Source organism: Athene noctua, chromosome 28, assembly GCF_965140245.1.
Source record: "Athene noctua chromosome 28, bAthNoc1.hap1.1, whole genome shotgun sequence".
In the NCBI taxonomy this organism is placed as follows: Eukaryota; Metazoa; Chordata; class Aves; order Strigiformes; family Strigidae; genus Athene; species Athene noctua.
Genome location: NC_134064.1, coordinates 1,817,737 through 1,840,353, shown reverse-complemented (window position 1 = coordinate 1,840,353; position 22,617 = coordinate 1,817,737). Strand labels below are relative to the sequence as shown.

Genomic DNA, 22,617 nt, shown 5'->3' with positions numbered 1-22,617 from the left:
TCTGTGGTGGAGTTTTGTTCAGCGCTGCTGGCAAGTGGGGGAGATGCTGCAAACCTCCTTCCTGTGCTCTGTAAAAAAGATTGGTCTGTTTTAAACTCAGTTTTCCCCCATTCCTTGCCTCGTAGCAATCCTTCCTCGGGGATCTTCCTAAGAGCAGACCTGGCCGTGGCAAAGACACATGAAGGCTGCAGAGGGGCTGAGCACGCGGGCAGGATGGGACAATCAGTGCCCTGCACGAGGGACAAAACCAGCCGCGTTTCCAGGGTGGTTTGTAGGGGAAGCTGCGATCAGATCGTACAGGCCCATCTTGATAAAGATGAAGGAAGTGTTGGCACTGCTGCCCCCTGCAAATGAGCTCATTTTACCCTAAAGTTTTCACTGGGAATGTGAAAAATTGTTGGAGTTCCACTTAGCATAAATTATTGTTTCGTTTCAGCTGTTTCTTCTGACTTGCGTGGGGTTAGGAGAGCAGAATCCTTCTGTTTAGACAGCAAAACATACTATTTTTAGCTCTTGTGTTATTTTGACTGGTTTTGACTAATCTGCCAAGCCAAACCAACCCATCAGCAGCTCTCTTCTTGCTTCCTGTCACACTGTGTGGGCATTTTCAGACAAATTAATCCTTCAACAACAAGAAAATATGATGCCCTCTCTTTATAGGAACGAGCAAAGTTACTCTAAAGCCCCAAATCTTGTGTTGCAACACATCCCCATCAGAGGAATTGGCCAGTTAAGCAGAAAATTGCTGAGCGGCACCATGCCGTACTCAGCAGACCTATGAAGCATTAGATGCCATTACTGAGAGGTCTTGAAAGATCCCTCAGTGTTAAATCTTTTGGAAAAGGGGCTGCGAAATCTCTCGGCGGGCTGTCGGGCGACAGCAGGGCAGTGAGTCAGGCACATCATCTGACAGGCTCTGCGGCTGCCGTATCTGTGTCGCTGCTCGCGTTTCAGCTCTTCAGCTGAAGAGTCCTCCTTGTTTCTCCCCATCCTGTGCCAGTTTAATTAAATTAAACATTGAAAACTGAAAATTCCCAGTGGTAATCCTGGTGCTAGCTGTGCTCCATACCCAGAAAGCCTCAAACCAAGAAAGCCTCTGTGCGCGTGGCCTCATGCAATCCTGTCCAGACACATTTTCCATGAGATCCTGATAGAAGAAGGATGTAAAAACAGAAAAAACCCACCCTAACAGGCTGAGATTTGCCCTTTATAAGTTCCGCTAGGGCATTTGGTTCAGGAATAGGCTGCCTGGCTTGACTGCAAATTAAAAACCCCAATCTTGTGATGTCCTTTCCCAAAACGGGAGGCAGCCACCTGATGGGAGCGAGCGGGAGGCAGCTGAAGCAGCTCTCAGGGCACTTCTGAAGGGCCGTTTCGGGTTGCAGCGAGGGCTGAGCTGCTGCGGTGTACTCACACAGCGTTGGGCTGAATGGCACGATTTGGGGCTAAAACATTTGCTGTTTCCTTTCTAGAGGAGGGGAAAGTGCCGTGTGACATCCTGTTCACACAGGCAGGTGGGGAAAGGCGGCTGTTCACAAGCTGCTGCTGGGCTCTCATAAAAAAACAAAAAAAACAAAAAAACCCAACAAACCAAACAAAAAAACAGGTTGAAGAGAAAAAAAGGCTCAAAATGCATGACCCCCTAGAGCTCCTACAGCTTTCTGCAGTTGTTACTAAGAAGAGGAAAAAATGATGCTTAATTCAGGGCTCATTCAGGGCCCTCTGCTCAGGGTACAACAGAAATGGAGTTAATTCAGGCAGTTTGGGTCCGAAGCAGGATACTGGGGTTAATTTAGTCCAGATTTGGGTACGTGCTGGGCTGCTCTTGTGATAGCATCGCTTTCCACACCGTCATGTTCTCTGGACTTTCAGCAGTGGAATGTGTGAGCTGGGGTTCTCTGAGCTGCCTCCAGTCACTGCTCAAAGCAACCAATTCATTTTCCAGTTGTGATTAACCCAGATTAGCCCAACAATGTTCACCCTGGCTATTTTGCTACCAGGTGCAGGCTCTGGCTCCTTCCCTGACAGGCACATCCTCATTTTACACCATGGCACTAAAAACTCCTTAAAAGAGGCTCGGTGTGTCCCAGGCATGATGCCTGGGCTGAAAATCAGAATGGGAACCGGCGGCTGCGTCCTCTTCCAGCCCCCCGTGCTCCCCACGTCACTATTTCTGCTTCTGTTCAAGGCGACTTCCCTCTCTGCAAGGCCTGGGCTTTCCCAGTATGGGGGGGAGAGGGGGCTGGAGCCCTCCGTTAGCCCTTCAGGGCACTCTGCTCTGTCTTGAAGCTGCCCTCGCTGCTTTTTGCTCCATTTAGGTGTTTGTGAATGAAACTTGCGTTTATCCTCTGTCTCGTGAGCTGCATCCCAGTCTAATTCCACCGCAGCATGCTTTGCGGATGCGCAGCCATTTCTTTTGAGGAAAACCAGCATTAAGTGGCACAGAACAGGATACACTTGCTGTTGTGAGCAGGGAAAGGGGCTCTGCTTGATCCGGTGGTCCTGGTGAGGTCGGTGCCCACATCCCCTGGCCCTCCCTGCCCTCATACCCAAAGCCTTTCCTCCAAGAGCAGCTCCACTGCATCCCCATTTTGCTCATACCGCTGTTACAAAGTGGGTGTAAAAACCTTAAATCATCTGTGGGGACTATTCAGCAGTGGTAATAAGAAAATGAAAAAGACACCTGTGTCATCCGGGCCGTGCACACGGGGATGCATTCAGAGATGTCACCCTGTGCTGTTTGGCCGTGGCCACCTGAGCCCGCTCTGCTTTGCTGCCCAACAAAACATTTCCCGAAACTCCGTGCTGGGCTGTGTCCTTCAGTGAGCAATTTTCTAGTGCACCGACGGCACCGAGAAGGACACCCACTTCCTCAAATGCAACGAGCAGCACGCACCGAGCAACCCCAGGCAGCTGCGTTTCGGTGCAGGCTGGGGCTGGGCTGCTGCATCTACACATCAGCCAAAGAGGGGAGCAAACGGGGAGCAAAAAAAGGCGGCATCACCTTGGTGTCATCAGGGAAGCAAGACGAGAGCTTTGCAGGAAAGCAGGGCAGGAAAGTACTTTTATGGGGTTGTTCACAGCCGCTCTCAGAGGAGGGAGGAGGAAGTACGTTGGCAAATGAACCCTTGCTGAGCCGTCGCTCTTCGTGGGGGGAATCGCACCCCGGGCACAGGATCCCCACGGGACTATCCGAGCCTTTGTTTCAGGCTGTCTCCTAAGCAAGTCCCTCTTGAAAAAAAACCAAAGCCCTTCCTGATCCAAAATGTCCCTCAAGCTGCCACGGAACTGGGATTTCAACCTGAAAATGGATGCTGCAAAAATAGGTACCGTGACTGTTTCTTTATGTCCTTCTGTTTCTGCTTCAGCCTTTCAGGTGCAAGCTGGGGTCTGCCGGGGTGTCTGTGGCCAAGCCCAGCAGCAATTCTGGCTACAGCCAAGACCCAAAACCACTTCTGGCCTTGGTGGGGGGAGCTTCCCCCCAGGTACAGTTTTCGAGACAGCAGATTGTTTGCAAATGATTTACAAGAAGTGATTTGCAAAGTTGTCACGGAGGGATGCTGTGAGAGTGTGGCCAGGGCTGAGGCTCGGGGGCTGTCTCCGCAGGGTGGGGAGTGGGGACACCCGGCAGTGTGGGGTGCTGCCCACCCAGAATCCAGGGTTGGGGGGGCATTTAAACCACCTGGGCTCATTCTGCTGGCACAAGCCTTGCAGGAGGTGAAGTGCAGGCCCTGAGGCGGCAGGAGCGGTGCAGGCAAGAGGAAGCAATCTCGCTCTTGCTCAGGTTTCTTCGCCCACCCTGACGTCATTGGTTTCCTCTCACGGGTGCTAAAGAGCCCTCTGATGCCCAGCAGGACATGGACGTCTTCACCGTGTCATTTCCTGACCGACCTCCTGCCTCTGCCCAGGCTTTGCACGGTTCTCCTCCACCGCGGGATCCATCCGCAGCACGAGAACCTCTTGAGAACGCCCTTGGGAAGGAGTGAGGGAACCCACGGTGGGGTCTGTGGCCAAAATATCATGGTGGAGCCAATGCCTGCTTTTGGGTCAAGCAACCAGGGAGGGGATTTGGGGACGAGGATGCTGCGGTCGAGGAAGGGCTGCCCGAGCCCGGCCTTGTGCACGCATTGAGGCAAAGGTCCTCCATGGTCCTGGCACTGGTGCCAAAACGCGGCCAAGGCACACACTGGCAACTTGATTTCTCCCTGCAGCAGAGAGATTTGACCAAGCTGGCCTCTGCGGTGCTGAGCTCTTCCTCCCAGCAGCTTGCGTCAGCTGGCAAGGTGGTCCTGGCTGAATTTTCTTGCAAAGGCAGTTTGGATTTCTATCTGAAGGTGCTTTCACTGGGGTGGCCAAAATGTTCACTTCACACAGCCCCAAACAAAGCACTGCTGTTGCCTGGTGGTGGCTGCTGTGGCTGGGCTTGGCGATGCACGGGATGAGGCCCTGGGTGGTCCAGCAACTTGCAGGTGGATGGAGGAAGCAGTGCCATCACCTGCACTCGTCAGCTTGCACAACCGTGGTGGAAAAATCTCCACATAGTCATCATAGAAGCATCCTGGATTTCTGCATTGCCCGTTCTTAGGATAATTAATATTTTTTTTGTATAGAGGCTGCGGAGCAGTGGGTAAGTTTAATCCATAGCTCAGAAAAAAAGGCTGGGGGACACTGAGCCTGCTGGCTGCCGAGAAGCAGAGGGGGTGCAAGTGGGACACAGGCTTGAACCTATGCTGTTACCAGGAATTACATTTTTTCAAGAGAATCTGCTTTGTGATTAAATTCTGGGTGCTTTGGCTGCTGCCGCGAGCCCGTGAGATGAGGGTTGTGTGTGTGTGCAAAGACCTGAGCGTTGGGGCACAGCTCGGTGCTGCGGTGCTGCTCATGCTTTGGGGTTTCTGGCTGCGGGGACCAGCTGCTGCCATCTTCAGGGGTGCAGCAAGGATGTGACTTGCTTGTGGAAAATATTTGCAAATTAGTCACCACCTCCCTTGCTGGCTCCTCCTGGCTTTGGGACACTTCCCCCTCCACGTCCCCAGCTGTGGCCGTGGCACAAACAGCTTTTGTAAGCCCCAGGACAGCACGCCGGCCCCTGTGTGCTTCCTCATGCTGAGAAAAATGGAAAGCAATTTATTTCAATGAAGGAGAGAATTGTGTTTGCAATTTTAATTGCGAAATCTATTGCGGCACTTTTGCTTTTACTGTTTTTTATTGCCCGATGTCCCTCCTGTGAGGCAGAAGCAAAGGGGATGGCAGGGAGGGCTCTTGCCCAAGACGAGGATTTGGGACAGGAGGCAGCGTCGATGTGATACCACCCGGTGCAATTTCTCACGCTTTGGCAGGGCTCCTCTCCTCAGGGAGCAGGCAGCGGGACACAGACACCCAGTTGCAGCCTGTCCCCAGGGCTGGAGGAAGAGTGAGGATGTTTTGGAGGAAATATTCAACTTCAGAGGCAGTTACCACAGGAAATGCTTCAGGGGGCACCACAGTTGCTCATAGTGGCTCTTTCCTGCCCTGCAAGAGTGGCACAGAGGAGCAGGGCCAAGTGTGGCAGGGATGTGCTGGTGAAGGAGGAGATGATTGCAAGTGCTGGACCACCCTGGTGAGAGCCAGGGAAAAAGCTTTGCCCCTGCCCTGAATAAAATTTTCAGCTGGTCATCACACATGAGCTGGGCCTCTCACTAGCCACAAAAGGTAGAAACTTGGAAAAGTGGTAAAGGAAGGAGCCACAGCCTTGGTAGTTCTGGTTTTGTGAATGCAGAAAACTTTCCGCTGGGCAAAAATAGCCTTGCTGTCTGCAAAGCCAGGCTCCCCACAGCAGGTCCCTCCCCACGCCTCCGCATGAGCCCTGTGGTGGGGACAGCGGTTGGGGTGTGCTCACATTGTGGGTAACAAGGATCCTGCAAACTGCTATTTTGGCCTTAAATGAGCCCAAAGTACAGGGAAGAGCTGTCTCACGTGGAGAAAAATACACCTGCATGTTCTCACTGGCGCATGTGTCCGTGCATGAACACGGCCAAGCCACGGCTAAGCCTCCAGTTGCACCTTGAGTCTGGCCTTTCAGGAGGGCTGATGCTAAAGAAGGGGGACCCAGGTGTACCCCTCTGAATGCACATTCCTCATGCACCTGGGAAAGGCTGCAAAGAGGGAGAGAACAAACCTTGTTTCCAGCAAGGACTGGGCAAATTGAGCTCAAGGCTGAGAGCAGGAGGAACCCCCGGCTAGCAGTGACTGTCGCTTCCTTTCCATAGTGCGGAGCCCTGAAGCGGCCTGATGGGCTTGGAGGAAGATTAATATCTAAAAACTGTAAGAAACCATTACATTTTTCATAAAAGACACAACTTCTCCTTCCAAGTCTTGTGCCACTGGAGTACCAGTGCTGCTGGGCTGAGCTGAGCTCTTTGGGGAAGGCTGAACACAGAGTGGATGGATGGATGGATGGATGGATGGATGGATGGATGGATGGAGACACATCCCTGATTTCCACCCATCTGGGTGTGAGTTTGGACCCTGCGAGCTGTCCTGCAACAGCTCCACTTCAGATGAAGCCCCTGTGGCTACCCCTACTTGGTACAGAGACCTCACTCCGCAAATGTTAGTGCTAATTAAACAGAGCAAATATCAGCATCTCTGCTTCATCGAGGGGGAGATGAGGTGCTACGGTTGGATAGGAGAACACAGCAAAATTCAGGAGGACATCAGAGTGCTGGGTTGTGCTTTTTGCAGACCGGGGCTAGTTTGGAGCCATCCCACTCAGGATTTGCTCTTTGGCAAGGGACTGTGGTTTCTGCAGAGCAAAGCGTTCGGGGGAGGCAGGCAGTGCCCTGCACCCACTGGCTTCCACGCTCCTGGCAGCTGCTCCACCCCTGCGGATCATTCCCCAAAAATCCTTACCTCCGAGGAGTCGGCAGCTGCTGCCAGACGTGAAGGAACATGATCTCCAGAGAGCAGCGATGCTGCTCGGGAGCAGTTTGCTGAGAATTGTGTTAATATTTATGAGATTTGAGTAGTGCAGATGTTTTGGTAAAAAGCAAGGAAGCTGCCCGGAGCTTGAGGTGCAATTTGGAAACCCCATTTTGGTTTTTGCATCAGGGTAATCCCCAGTATCAGCATTTTTCAGGGGAGCTGGTGGGCAAATCCCTTGCGAAGGGCCTTGCTTACAGCCCCATGCTCAGCACGCATTGGGATACAAGCAGCATCCTCACTGCACTTTGGAGGCTGGTTTCTGGATTCACAATCCTTTTTGATTTTTTGGGAAGTGGTTTGCAATCCTGTGACAGGTTTGTAGTGGAGAGGTGAGCTCAGAGTGTCCTACGCAAGCCTGGCTCCAAAGGATGAAAGCAAAACACAGCGGGATTTCTTGCTCCGGGGGATTTCAGAAAGGGAAGCTGAGCACATTCTTGAACTGCAGCACCCTTGACCTCTGAAACCACCCTAACTGCTCAGCACCAAATGCAAAATGTTTTGTAGGCTCATGGTCCTTGTGGGTGTCTGTGCAATGAGAACATCCGTCCAGGCGTGAGACACCCCCAGTCCCAAACATCACAAGGCAGAACGGAAAATTTCTAATTTTCTCCTTTTTTAAGCTCATCCTTTGCGCTCAGCTCCCCATCAGGATTCATCGAATCTCCTCTAATGTAGCTTCTGCAGCTCTCTGCTCCGCTGACTGGCTTGGGGGAAAGCAGGTGCCTGGGGGCAGAGATACAGGGCCCCCGCAGCTCCCCTAGTCCCCACACCCCACCTCCCTCACAGCCCGAGTGCCCTCTGCCAGCCAACGCTGCGGGGCTCAGGGGCCCGAATCCTGCACCGCCCTCTCCCGCAGGACCCACACAGGTGCCGTCAGCTCCATTTTGGCAGGGGAGATATAAAACCTCAGGAAATCACCATGTGCAGAGACTAGCGAAGCTGAATTCCTCTGGAGTCATATAATGATTTTTGCCCTGCCACCATAAATGCTCACGCCACCCAGCTGGGGTGGCACTGACGTCCTCCAGTGCCCTGTCCAGAGGCAAAAATCCTTTCTGGAAATGATCCCTCCCAAGGTATTTACTATCACAGAGGCCTTTAGAGATGTCACAGGGTCACACTACCAGTCCCTGCCACCAGTCTACACGATGCAAAAAGGAGACAGGGGACACTGCTCTGCCCAGCCACTAAATCCACAGTGGCACTTTTTCCTCCCTTGGAGACTTTCCAGTCCCATTGTGTGAGAACTGCCCCACTGGAAACACCAGGCAACGCACTCCCAGAGCAAAACTGCAATTTCCAAACAGTTTTTTCCGAGCCAGGCTGGGTCATTCTGCTATCGCTGCTGCAAGCTGTTTGGGGTGGGTATAAAAAAACCACACACTCCCATTAAAAAAAAAAAGCAAAAAAAAAAAAAAGCTAATGATTTTCTTCTCACTTGCAAGACAATTACTCCCACGCAGGAAAAAGGAAGCACATACTGACAGATACTGCAGCCACTTCCTTTAAAACTCTAGCCAGTTTGCTCAGCACGGGCAGAGGGGCAGAGAGCTGCTCTTGCTGTTGAGGCTGAAGTCGGCCCTGGGGCCGCGGGGCCGCTGGCAGGTCGTCCCCGTGTGTCCCCCCCAGCCCGTCCCTCTCTTTCCTTGGCAGCCCGCTCCAAGAGCGTGATGAGCGGGGAGCCGGCGGGTGCCCAGCCGGCCTCCCCCAGCTCGCTGGAGCGGCCCTTGAAGATCGGCTGGCTGAAGAAGCAGCGCTCCATCGTCAAGAACTGGCAGCAGCGGTACTTCGTGCTGAAGGGCCAGCAGCTTTACTACTACAAGGATGAGGATGATGTCAAACCACAGGTAGGATGAGGCTGCTGGGCTTTGCTGGTCCTCAGTCTCCTGCTTCTTGTGACTTTGCTTGGAGGGAAATGGTTTGGGATGGGTCTGGAGTAGGGTATTAAAGAGGTTTTCTGCCTTTGATAACAGACATGAGATACCCTGATCAGGATCATCTTTGCACTTAAATTCTTAAAGTGCCTCCAAGCCCTGCTGGGGCTTGGTCACTCTGTGCCCAAGCAATGGGGTGCTGCAAAAAACCCAAAGCAGTTACCAGCTAGAAACTTGCTGTCATTCTCCAAGGCAACAGAAACAGGCTGGGGGGAAAGGAGCTCGTACACCACCGTTTTGTGATGCTGGTGCAGCGGTGGGTGCAGAAGGGGACAGGAGCTTTGAGAGAGGTTTCAGCCATGCACTTGGTGGGGAAGGCATCTAACAGGATGCTTTTAGGAAAAACCAAGCAGGACTTTCAGCATAGGCTGGGTGTGAGGATCTGCCCAAGACAGACCTCACGGCAGGGCTGTGGGCTGGACAGACGATAGCAAAGGGCAGCTGCTTCGTCATGACCTCCTGCCATGGTAGAGGGCAGCTGGAGGGATAATGAAAGGAAATGTCTCTCTCTCTGGCCTCCGGGTTTGTGTCCCAACCCAGCCCCATCCTTCGCAGATGGCTCAGCAGTGCGGATGCAGTCTGTGTTATTCAGCAGCTGCCCCGGTCCACCCGGCACGGCCAGAGGAAACCTGCCCCGCTGCCTTTTCCTCCGAGGCAAAAGGCTCAAAATCTCCTCAATGCTCCGGTGCACGTCAGTTCTGATGCTTCTTGAGATTCCCCAGGGGAGCACAATGTGCGCCCAACCCTTTGCACAAAACAGGAGTGTGATCATCCACTTGGGCACGATTTAAATGTCTGCACCAGTGCCCGACATCCACAGGCCTCTGGCAGCATCCTCCCTTCTTCAGCCCCTCCGGCTTGTAACAAGCCCTGTCTTACCCGCATAAACCATTTCTCTGTCTTACCCGTATAAAGCATTTCTCAGGGTACGCATTGTAGTACACTTGCCAGGAAGAAATTTATATGGATAACTTTTTAGTTTTTCAACCATTTTCTCTATACTGTAATTTATTTTTTTTAATATCCACCATCTTTTCCTTGTTTTGAGAAATTTCAGGGAAAGGTCCTCCCCTTTGCCGGAAAAGCCATTCTCTGTGCAAATTGTTACTGGTAGCAAAATGGATCTCAAGATAGCAAACGCCCGTAAAGGGAAGGCGATCAGTAGATCCCTGGGGTGAAAGCACAGAGCTGAGCCCGGCAGGATCCAGGTCCTACTTCTGGCTTTGCCCCGTTTCAGGGGTGACTGGGAGGAGCAGTCTCCCAGGTTGTAAATGGAATGTAGAAAGTGCTGTAAAAAGCCTATTGCTATTCAGGGTGCTTTTGGCAGCTCTTGCTGTGACCCTGATGCACCGTCCAAGGTCATTTCCCACCTCTCTGATCCCATCAACGATTCTGACTGATACAGCTGCAACTCGGGTGTTTGGAGCACTGAGGGTCCTCACTGCTCACAGGAGCCCGATGGCTTTCAGGAGGCTGAAATCACCGAGAAACTTTATTTCTGTGGCTCAGCCTTATTTCCTGCCCTGGGAGGCCTCCGGTGCTGACTCACAGCCCTGCTCGGCCCCCACATGCTGGTCCCCACCCATCCCCTCCAGTGCGGACCCAGCTGCCTGTGTTCACCACGACAGTTGAGGAAAGGAAGGTCCAAAGGAAATGGCTGGTTTCCAGTTGGCATTTTTTATTTCACCTCCCTTTTCTTCTTTTTCTCTACTCCTCTCCTGCAAACTTCACGTCTGGTTTCTGGGTGTAAGGGATGCTGTGTTAAAGGAACAGTTTTCCTTCCCTGGTGTAGCAGTGACAGGATGCTCCGGTGTTTTGTCAAGCCCCTTCTCCTTTGTTTGCTCTTCTTCCACTCCCAACAGGGATTAAAAAAACATGAGAAGGGAGTTAAAAAGAGGAAAGTGCAAAATAAACAGTTTTCTCATTCTGAGAATCACTTCATCAGAAAAACTGGCATTTAAGAAGTGTCCCTTATTGTTTAAAAAGTTATTTTTAGCATCCATATATATATATATATATATAGGCCACCAGCTCTTGAAATCTCTTTGACAGAAGGACTTCGATCCTCAGTGCTGACACATGGTAGTGTTGGCCTCACAGAGAAGGGACACGGGTATTCTCAGCTCCTGCTCTACTCTGTCCTAGGGCTGCCTGTCTCTCCAGGGAAGCACCATCAAGGAGGTGGCCAGCAATCCAGAGGAAGGAGGGAAATTTATCTTTGAAATCATCCCAGGTGAGGATGCTTCACTCCTCTTTGCTGCACACTTTTTTGGGCTGCACTCCTCACCCAGAATCATTTGGGCAAGTCCTGTTGCTCCCACTTCTTTTCAAGGTCCCCACAGCACTTCACTGCACATGGAAACCACTGGCTTGCTTTCAATATTCACGTCAGGGCTGGAGGAGGGCCCTGTGTCAGTGCCCACGTCGCATGCTGAGCAGCCTTGCCAAGCTGCAACATTAAACAGTTTCTGTTCCTCTCTTGCAGACCTTCAGCAAGGGTGAAATGTAAGAGCACTGCTTTACTTCCCAGCCAAATAGACATTAATGGCGAGGTTTGGAGCCAAAAACATTTAGCAAAGAAAACAACAAGAATGTATCTTTTCTCCTCCAATCTCATCTATAAATGATGCATACTTTTTTTTTTTTTTTTTTTTGTAGGAGTCTCTGGAGACCAGAACCGGGCAGGACAGGACACCTGTGTGCTCATGGCTAATTCCCAGTCTGAGATGGAGGAATGGGTTAAATCCATCCGACGAGTGCTGGGGTCATCCTCAGGAGGTAAAGGGGAGCAGGGACAGCTCTTGGAGAGGCGATTTCCTACCATCTCGTGGGCTGCAGGACTTTTGTGCAAGGGTTTCAAAGCTGGGCTTACGAGTCCTTGAAACTGGAAAACGGCGCTGCAGTTTGTAATGTCTTAGAAACCTGCTCCTGGACCCTGTGGTGCTGGGTCTGCTGCAAACACGGGCAGTGTTACGGAAATGGCAGCCAGGCATGAATGAAGATTTATGGGCTGGTTTCAATCTCTTTTGCAAACTTCCTCATTGACTTATTGACCCCAGAAAACGTTGTTCTTGAAAACGACTCATATTCAGGGATAAAGCATTGAAAAACCTTGCCTTTTACCTGCCATTTTCCTTGCTTTTCTTGCTCAGCCCAGGCTTCCTCCCCCCATTTTCTCTGCACGCACAGGCAAGGCTTGCGGCAACAGGCTCCTTGCTTCCAGCCCCCCCGGGCATCCACTTACGCCGTCACAAAACTGTGGTCAGGGAAGTATAAAACATGAGTCGATCAGAAAGGAGCACACTGTAAATTTGCCACCACAGGCAAAGCCCACAAAGGAAGCAGCAAAGGTCACTCCAGCCACTTTCTCTATAAGGATGAAATACTCAGACTTTTCCTACATGGATAAACTCCTCTAAGCAAGATCCACCAGTGAAACAGGGCTGGGAGTCTCTTTGGTTCTCTTCCAAAGGAGCACTGATCTGGGTGGTCATCCTGAGCCTCTCCTTCCTCTGTGCTTTGCCCTGACTATACACATAATATCTCTATAGGGTCCATGCCCTTCAGCTGTATAAAACAAGCATGATGGAACTCTGCTCTCCCACAGCTCCTGTGTTAATGTAAATCACAGCGGTTTAGAGGCAAGTAGGCGCTGCCAGTTTGAGCTCTTCCAGGGTGACCCTGCCATAGGCACAGAGAAGCTTCACCTAAACGGCGACACAGCTGGTTTTCCTCCACAACCCTGGTGTTTTCTGCCTCTAAACTGAAATACTCTGTGCCCCCGGGGAGGCAGCATTACTCATCTGAAATTAGGATTACATGAGCCAGAAATTTTCAGGGCATTGTCCCACCTGGCTCTAATATTTAATAACAACTCTGCATCTGATACTTGCTTAACGTTAGGAGGCTGCCAGTTTCCTCCAGCTAGCTAAAGTGACCTTCTATGATAGAAGAAGTGAATTTATAGTAGTACAGAGAGCCCTGAAGATAGCAGAGAAGTCAGGTACTATGGAGCTGCATTTTATGTCAATGCACAGGTTAACAGGCCCCGAAACTTCATGCATCAGGTTTTTGGCTTCGGTGCAAGCTGAGGCAACATGTGCTTTTAAAGCAACCCACTGCGTGGTGGAGGTTTTGGCATGAGCCCACCTGGAAGCAGCCCCATGCAACCCAGCTAGTTGTGAGCTTGTTGCACACCAAAGAGCAGCTGTGGAGTGTGAAGCAACAGCAAAAGCATCTTCAAAATCTCGGGGGGGTTTTGCAGGGCTGGCTGCCACCCTACAATGACAGCTACCTGCTGAGTGGGCTGGCATTGCCCAGGGGAGGTATCCCCAAATTAACAAATCTACCAGCTTGCAGTTAAACAAGCAATTCATTATCAGCTACCAAAGCAGAGAGGAAAAAAAAAAAAAAAAGGCAGCTATTTGCTTTTACTGTGCACAATGACAGGTTTATATTAATTATTTAAAAGAGTAAGCGAGTCATAAATGAAACATCGCCATGATGAGGCAGGTGCCGACAAGCCTTGCGGTTCCAGATGAGAGTGTTTGCTTGCATTTTCCTGGTCTGGAAGATGCACAGGAATTATTTCAGCCTTCAGAGCACGAGGTGAACGCATCACAGGCGCTGCTGGGGCAAAAATATGGTAGAGGACCATAGGACCCTCTGCCATTAATATCCCAGAGCTAGTTCGAGTTGGGATTTGTCTGCTCTGACCATGCCCCAGGCTCCGAGGAGAAAGAGATGGGATGCAGGCTGCTGCCTTCCCACCTTGGAGCTCCTCTTTTGCTGTGAGTTCAGGAGGAAAAAGCCACTGCTCCGAAGGAAAGGTACTGTCTGCTGCAAAATACTGCTCTTCTTTGCACAGGGGAGTTTCTGGAGGGTGAGAGGAAAGAGGAGGGGGGAGAAAAACAACTAAACCAGTAAGACTTCCAGCTCTATATCTCTGCAAGGCTGCTTTTCTCGTTTCCTGGTGGTCTCCTGTGCTTTCTACATCTTTCAGCTTTGTGTGATGAGCTTGCCTTCTCTCCCTGTGCCCTCACGTCAGCCTTTTTGCTGGTCCAGTCTCTGTATCAGCACCCAGCTCCAAGATAACCAAGCAGCAGGACAAGAACCAAGGCTCACTGCTGTGTTTTAATCATTTTGAGAACTGTTTGTTTGGAGGAAGAATGAGGTTTCATTTTGCTATTATTTCTTTGGAGGAAGTTCTGCTTTCCTCCAGTTTGAAGACTTCTTGTAGGTCCTGTGCTATCAGAAAAGCAGGTACTGCCGTCACATTTGCACCTGATGCACTCTGGCAGGTACCGTGCCTTTGGCAAAGCCTTTGGGCTCCTCTAACCTCTCTGTCCTTTCCCTAGTGGTGTTCGGCCAGCGCTTGGCAGAGACCATGGCCTATGAACAGAAATTTGGGCAGCACCAGGTCCCCATCCTGGTGCAGAAATGTGCTGAGTTCATCCGAGAGCACGGCGTGAGTGAGGAGGGCATCTTCCGCCTCCCTGGCCAAGACAACCTGGTGAAACAGCTCAGGGATGCGTTCGATGCTGGGGAAAGGCCATCGTTTGACCGGTAATGCTGGATTCCCCCTCTTCTACTCAACTAGGTCTCATACTCACCAAAATCTGGGGCAAAGCAGCCTGCCTTAGCCCGCAAGAACCCAGCAGTGCCTTGCAGGGAACTTGGACCCTCCAGAAGGGCTTGACAAGGAGAGAGGATTCAGCAGAAACCCCAAATGGAGGCAAAAGCAGAATCAGAGGGTGCTGAGATAAGATTCGTGGAAATAAAGGAAAGCATTTGGGAAAATCCTGGCCCCACAGGGTAATTATTAATTGCAGCAGCAGCCAAGGAAGGAGGCAAAGGGAAGACCCTACATAGCTAAGGGCAGAGGTTTAGAGAAAGGAGAGCAAGTATAGGATCTCAAATAAGCTCAGAGAACACCCTACTGCACACAGTAGAAGTTATTTCTTTCCCTGCCAGCCCATAGCCATAATATTTTCCTCCTGTTGCTTTTCCCTAGAAACATAGAGATGAGAGAGAGATTTTGGCTGCTGCAAGGCTGCATCCTCCTGACCCCCTTCCTCTGGAGGGCGAAGACGAAATGGCAAACTCCCTAAAGTGGAGAGAGCTGCCTGTCCCTGCCTGTATGTCATGGAGAGGCTTTGGGGAGAGACATTTGCTACTGCAAGCTCTGCCATGCCCTGTGCAAAATGAGAGGAGGAAGGTCATCCCCTGGTGCACCTCTTAGTGAAGCCCTCCCCTGATAACTCAGAGGCCAGCTATGAGTCCGTGCAGATGGACCACCTGCAGATGCCTCATTATCTCTGAGGAGGTTTCCCACCTCTCCCACCCCCAAGTCAGAGTTTAACCCCTTGCTTTTGGCCCCGGTTGCATGAGGCATTAGTGTCCCCTGCTGACTTGTGCAGGCTGCTCCAGGGCTTTGCCCCCCAGTTCGCACTGGTGAAGCAATGACCTGTTCTGGGATAAAGGAAAACTGGGTCCTGCCTTTCCACAGCACCTGAAGTGAGGCTTTTTGGTTTAATTCCTACCCTGCCCTGTCTGCCATAACTGAGACGAGGAGTGCCCAGGCTGCTGCATGTGTATGAAGGTGTTTGATAGCGGCTGTGGTGATGCCCCATCTATGCAGACCCGGGGTGCGGCCCCACAGAGCATCACCCGAGCTCTGAGACCACCCGCAGGTCCTGGGGGGCTTGGGGGAGGGAAGCACCCCAACCTGGGAGCTTCCCTGCACATCTGTGCAACACACTTTGCCTAAGCAGAGTGCAGGGGGCTCATCCCTTTACCGGCAGGCCTGTCACTCACTGTAAAACTTCTGTTTTCACCCAGATCTATGCAGTTTTGTTAGGAAAAACCACAGCACTTTAACCTAAAGAATCCCCACACCGTGCAAGGTAGAGCGTAATCTCTGGGAGCATAACCATCCTGGCCATCGGCTTTGCAGCTATTTCTTTCTTTTTGGGTGCCAGAGTCCTGCTGAGAGCTTTCCTGTTGTGACCTGTATGGGGGTCATAGGAAGGTGAAGCCTTTTTTTTTAATTTTTTTGCAGTGCCGTGTTTTGCAGCGGGGCACAGCGAGGGAGTTTGTCCCTTTTCCCAGCACCCTGCAACACCGACCCTGCACCACATCGCTGTGGTGTTCTCGGGGTGACTGCAACCCCCATGCACTTCAACCAGAACATTTTCTTAGTGAGGAGGAAGGCCAATAACAGGATTTCCAGTGACCTGAATGTAGCAAGTTTCTGGCTTGACCTTTAGTGCCATTTTGCAGCCAGTTTGGGTTTGCACAGGCGCATTTGCATGGCAGGATTGGGTTGGGAGTATTAGAAAACTGCTGTGGCAGCCCAGGCATCCAGGATGAGTGATGGTGTGCATTGACAGGCCCTAGAAATATACAGCTCTGAAAAAATTCCTCTATAGTTATGTGCATTTGTTAAAAATAATAGTATTTTTAAAACCCTGACCAATCCTAAAAATAAATGACCTGGGGGATTTTTGCTAGAAGTTTATAACAGTTTAGCGACTTCAAGGTAGGTCAAATTAGAGGCTTACGATCTTGACAGTGTCCTTTTGACATAATGTAAACTATATGGTATGCAAAGCTGCAAACATCTGTCCCGGCAGAACATCTTCAGTAATTGCTGTTAATCTTAAAAACCCCAGGCAAGCTTCGCCAGCGCCGCGCAGAGCGGGGAGCGCCTGCCAAACATGTGAACACCAGACAAGATTTGCATGCAAACCCTCATGAGTCAAACGCAGGCTGGGAAGGCTCAGCCCGGGTATGAACACTGGGGACCTGCCAGACCCACGGTGGGGAAAATCTCCACCAAGCATTTGCTTTCCTGCCAGCTGGGGCCATTCCCTGGCTTGAGATGCCCTATGGATTTCCCCCAGCTTGCTTGGGCCTCCCTATTTATATCTCTCCCTCTCCTGCATCTATACACAGAGCTCAAAAATAATCTCATGCTCCCGGAGCAGGGTAGGGTTTGCTCATCAGCCGGGTCTGAGTTTCACGTGAGCGGGTCTTTGCGCGTTGCAGGGATACAGATGTGCACACCGTGGCCTCTCTGTTCAAACTCTACCTGCGGGAGCTCCCCGAGCCAGTTGTGCCCTGGATGCAGTACGAGGATTTCCTGCTCTGTGGTCAGGCGCTGGATGCAGATGAGAGAAAGGTAAAGATGTGTTCATTTCTCTCCTTCTGGCCTTAAAATTAGCTGTGTTTCAGTGCCGGGCTTTGTGAGCTGGAGATGCCAGGTGCATACTTAGCTGTGCATTATAAACTGTGTAATTACCGAGCTTCACAAACCTGAAAAAAAAAAGTTATAAAGAGAAGATCTCCCAAAGCCAAATTTCCCAACTTGACAACATGGGGGTTTATCCATTTTAAAGCTTAAATTTCTAGAGCGGATCTAAGAGCTGCTCAGCACCTCTTTTCATTGAACCCTTGCAGCAAACAGTGTGAAAACCAAGAGAGGAAGGAAACACAAACTCCTGCAGCCGCCATCAGCCCGAGCTGAGAGCGGAGCTGGTGGAGGGCTCTGGGTGAGACCAGGGAAGGAAATGGGGATTTGGGAGAGGGAGAAGTGAGAAACAGATGGAAACTATTTTTTCCTAACTATATATTGATGGAAAAGAAGCCTCCACCACTGCAAAAAGAGCACTCATGGATGCTGTTCCTATACACACAAAAATTAAGGCAGATATCCTTGGTAGCATGAGCGCTGCGGACTGCAGGGTTCAGCCCTGTATTTCAAAGGCAAATGTTTCTTGTGGATTCTTCAGGATCTTTGGGGTTAAAAATGTCCTAAGTGTTTTTATACACAAAATGCAAGGAGACTAGGCATGATCAGCTCTTTCCAAAGAGCTCATCACACGCGTGCTGGGCTGGAGGGACCCTGCTCTTTCCTTCGCTGCTGTGGCAGCAGCAGTGCTGAGCGCAACACAGAAACTTCTCCATATCCTTGCCTGGTCTGCTGGAGAAATATAATTTCCAAGGTGAGCGAATGCCCGCCAAGAGGTGAGACCGTACAACGATGGATGGAGTGACCAAGAGCTGTTCTTGAGTCCATATATACCTGTGAATCTTTATAGAACTATATCTTAACTTGCATTTAGGGCCATCAGGATCTCCTGAAGCAACTGTCCCTCCTTCCCAGAGACAACTACAACCTCCTCAGCTATATCTGCAGGTCAGTCCTCTGCACAAGGTATAATCAGCTCAGATTTGGTGTTAGTGAGTAGAAATATCATCCCAACAGCTGAGGCTGACTCCTCTAGAGAGAGCCCTCCTAAGCTGTGTTTTGGTTCCCCTCAAGGCACCAGGTCCTGACTGTTGTAAAGGGACAATTTCAGCCACGGGGGTAAACACCTTGACAATTTCTGAGCATAAATGCCTACCCACTTATGAATCCCTGAGAATTAAAATAAAGTGTAGTTTTTCTAGACAAAGCCTTGTGCAACAGAACTGTTGGGTTTCACCCAGCCTAGATGGTTTTTCTCTTGTTAGAGACTGGATGGGGGTTTCCCCTTCCTCTTCGATTTTTTTTTTTTTAGGTGAGCAGCTCATCACTGGTGATTTTTCTACTGACACCAATAAGACCCAGCTCCAGTGTGAAGTTAAAGGGCAATTATATGTTTCTGTCCTTGGGACTTAGAGGAAGAACTGGATGGATTAATCAAGGCTTTATACCAGTGGGTGTGTAAGGCTTTTTGCAGTCTTGCTTCGCTGACTTTAGATATTTACCCTTGGATTCTGGCAGGTTTCTACACGAAATACAGTTGAACTCTAGCGTCAACAAGATGAGTGTGGATAACCTGGCAACAGTGATTGGAGTGAACCTCATCAGACCCAAGATAGAGGATCCTGCAATTATTATGAGAGGTAAAAGGGAGTCCTGGAATAATTGGCATAGGAGCACCTGATATACTGAAATAGTTGCATCCACAATCTTGAAATTAAAAATTTTCTACAGTAGACCCATGGATATAAGCCAGATACATGCCGGGGCACAGTAAGTACAGCAGGGTACAGTAAAGCCACGTGTTGGTTAAGCTATAAATGCATTTATGGTGACAAATACCCCTTAGGAGTTGTACTGTGTGTTCCCTCCATAGATTTCAGACAATTCAGGAATTTTGTGAAGTCATCTTTCTTTTGCTTAGAGCAGGAAAGTGCAAAATTCTTCTTAGAGAAACAAAGGAAATTCAAAGAAATTAGTGTTTAACTGAGCCAAACTGTAATCCCATGGGCAAGGACAGATGCAGAAGAACTAATAGAAGAAATATTTTAAGGCCAAGGACTGCTCTGCTCTACAGACATCACATGCAAAAGGTCCAGATATTCGTATGCCTTTCTGTGTAACTGATACCTGTCGTTTGCTTGTGGCTCGGTGCAGCCGAGCAGACTCCTGTCTTGGTTGCTATATTACTCCTGTTATTCCGGGGTGATGTAACAATCCCTCCCTTTACTTGGTTTTATGATCCTCCTCCTTTGTCTTCACCTGCCTTTCTATGGGCATCTCCATTTAGGACACCAGAAAAACCGACCAGAAAATGTAAGTGTGGGTGGAAGAAAGCCTGTCGCATTGGGTTTGCTGCTGACAGATCTCTAATTTCTTCCAGGCACGCCACAGATCCAGAAAGTGATGACTGTGATGATAAGTGACCATGAAGACCTCTTTCCCCCATCCAAGGATGTGCTGCCCTCCCCACCAGCCCACAAAAATGACAAGAAAGCCCCAATCCCACGCAGCTCCGTGGGCTGGGACGCTGCAGAGGACCCTGCGGTGTCCAGGGCGGAGAGCTTGATCCAAATGGTAAGGCCAGATCCTCAGAGAAACGTTAAAACATAAATTTAATAAATGTGTGATTAATTATTATGAGATCTAACAGGTCAGCCAGCCACTAAAAGCACTTGCTATTAATATGAGCTGTAACTGTCATCCCTGGAATATCTACATCAGGAAAATGATGTAGATAAACTTTCCACTTTCCTGTGGAAAATCTACTGTTCGAGGAAAAAATGAGAATTAAAGTTTTTTAGCTAAAGGCAGAATAGATGAAACCTTCTCAGTTCATGCTGGTGAAGTGAAAACATTAAGGATTAAAGGTTTCTCGCAGAAAGAATCTCTGCAAAAGTTTCTTTTTAATGGAAAACATGGTGCAACCCCAAATCATTTTTTTTTTTTTACAGAAAATTTGTGGTCATTCCTGATAGCACTTTAAAATGTGCCTTTTGTAAATCTTGCAGCCACAGCAGTCGCTGCAGCCTGGCTCTGCTCACAGAGCAGGACGAGGCTGTCCTGATGCCACGGCTCTGTTTCAGAGAGATGACCTGAATCCCAGCAGTGCCCCCGGACCAGCGGCGAGCTCAAGTGCCCTCGGAGAAGAGAATGTGTCCAAAGATACACTGGGAATGTGGAAAACGCAGTCAAGGAAAAGAACTCAGACTTTACCTAACAGGAAATCCTTCCTGCCAGCTGCTTCTCTGGGGGAGAAAGGCAGCAATGACAAAAATGACATATTTGCCAGTGACTTTTGGAAAAGCTCCCCTGGGAGCGGCGCGCGCTCCGCGGCCCCCGACGGACACAAGAGAACGTTGTCTCATGATCTTTTTAAGCTGCTCGACCTTCACCGGGCTTCAACCTACGATAACGTTCCTACCTCCCAGGCAGAAAGTGTCCCCAGCCCCAGCGCTTCGAGCAGCGGCTCTGATAAGGAGTTTCTACCCGGCCTCAGTCCCAGCCACCAGCCGAAGGAAATAGCCAGTCCCCCCAGCAGCCCTGCCGAGGTCTCCAAGCCTGCTCAGGAGAGCAGGGAATTCCTGCAAAACATGATCCAGAAGCTGGAAAAAGAAATGGAGGTACAGAAAAATGACTACGAGGAACAAATCAAAAGGTAATATGCTGCAGAGTGCTGCTTTCTGGAGAGTGTGAAGCCTTCAGCTCCTGTTTTTACAACACTCGTTTTGCACAGGTTTATTTACCAGTAACACTCTACAGTATATGATAGCAATGATTAACAATAAAATAAAGTGTTATAGCAGGCTATCTAAAAGTCAGTGCTCATGTGCTGTACTCTCATCACATAGCTGTTAACGTTTTATTACCACAATACGAATATACTCCTTATCACATCATTGTATGGCACCGTGATGTTTCTGCAATAATTACACTCTCATAATTCTTGTTGTTACTACGATATTGTAGCATTTACTAATCAGAATTCAGCAGTAGTGTTGTTGCATTATTAGTTATCATCAGTAATTAGTATTATTAGCAATCATCAGTGTTATATAGGTTCACATATTGTTATCATATTATTACGTACCATGTGTACTGATTTATTGCATCGTGTTACGTGGCCATGGAGGGTGAGGGCATCAGGACAGCACCTCTGGCTTATTTTATTGCTTAATGACACAGAGGGCAGACTCCTTAAGAGCCAAATGGTGATTTCCCAGCACTCTTCTTTTCACTCTCTGTTTCTCTTTGCAGTCTCGAGAAGGAAAACTATGAAGTCTGGGCCAAAGTGGTGAGGCTGAATCAGGACATAGAGAGGGAGAAGAAGAAGTCTGAGGAACTGGAGCTGAAGTTGATGAATGTGGAGCGCTCACGGAAGGACATGGAGAAGAAAAACAAGATGCTTGAGGAGGAGATAAAAAACTTAGCTAAATCCACGAGCAAAATTGATGCCAAAACTAACTAGAAGACACCCAGCTGTACACAGACGTAAAATGCAGCTGCATGAATCTGCAGGAATTGCCAAGCAGGATCAGAGCCAGGGATTTGTATTGTCCGGTGTTCTGCTACTGACCACAGGCTGGTTCAGAAGAAGGAGCCCAGAAGTTAGAGGCTGGTTTATGCTCTGAAACAGGAAATTTCAAAAATATTCTTTAGCTTTTATGGTGTGTTTTTTTCAACTCCTGTTTTGGCTGTTGAAGATGCCTGTAGAAAAGGCCAATACCTCTTGCTGCTCAGGAGTTCAGGTCAAGGACACATTATGCCTTTACAAAAATAAACCAACAAGCATCCCTCCTGCCAGCTGGCTGGCTCCTTGCTGGAGATACCCACAGTGCTTCTGAGTGGAACAAAAAGTCCATAAATTCTGGATCTGGAGAGAGAGAAAAGCCCCAGGGTCTGGAGTGGCACAGCCCATCACGCAGTGTGCTGCAAATGCTGTCAGCACCACGACTGAGATGTTCACATTAACACATACTGTTGGTTATTGCTCTTATAGAGCAAGAGAAGCCCAGACAGCTCGTCAGGTCCACTGAGAAGTCTCCTACAGCATCACTTGCTGTGCCAGACTCATCGGTATCGAGGCTCCAGGTATCAAATCACAGTATCACAAAAACCTCTTTAGCTAAGTGGCAGTTCAGTTACTTTAAATCACTGTTCCTTATAGCCGTGTGTGTATAAATCCAGCGCAGCTGCTGACAAGACTTGGGAGAGCACTTTCACGCATCCATGCACAGAGCTCTCTGCGCAGAGAGACTCCACCAGCACCTTTACCCAGTACAGAAAATGGAGCTTCTGCATTTTCCCTGATGGACTGTTTTCAAAAAATAGCAGATCTGGACTTATTTACCACCTCTGCTTTTGTTTTTCATCATTTCGTCAGCTACAGGATTTCCTCAGCTACTTTGGTGGAAATCTGGTGAGATGGGTCTCTGCCTGTCACTTGCTGCCATCAGTGTAAAAACTGACTGG

General features: G+C 49.7%; 1 protein-coding gene across 3 annotated transcripts; it reads left to right on the top strand.

Moving 5' to 3' along the window:
• The first annotated feature begins 3,265 nt into the window (after nt 1-3,265).
• Nucleotides 3,266-21,697, top strand: ARHGAP25 (Rho GTPase activating protein 25). 3 transcript variants are annotated; one of them, XM_074928529.1, is made up of 11 exons: nt 3,266-3,326; nt 8,617-8,810; nt 11,043-11,130; nt 11,559-11,675; nt 14,255-14,462; nt 16,947-17,079; nt 18,023-18,096; nt 18,667-18,788; nt 19,529-19,722; nt 20,232-20,803; nt 21,403-21,697. In XM_074928529.1, exons 1-11 carry the CDS (start codon nt 3,266-3,268, stop codon nt 21,611-21,613), a joined length of 1,974 nt encoding a protein of 657 aa, XP_074784630.1. In that variant the 3' UTR covers nt 21,614-21,697. The 3 variants fall into 3 exon arrangements, with proteins under 3 accessions (XP_074784630.1, XP_074784629.1, XP_074784631.1); XM_074928528.1 differs by having other exon boundaries at nt 11,556-11,675; XM_074928530.1 differs by lacking the exon at nt 11,559-11,675.
• Nucleotides 21,698-22,617: the final 920 nt, after the last annotated feature.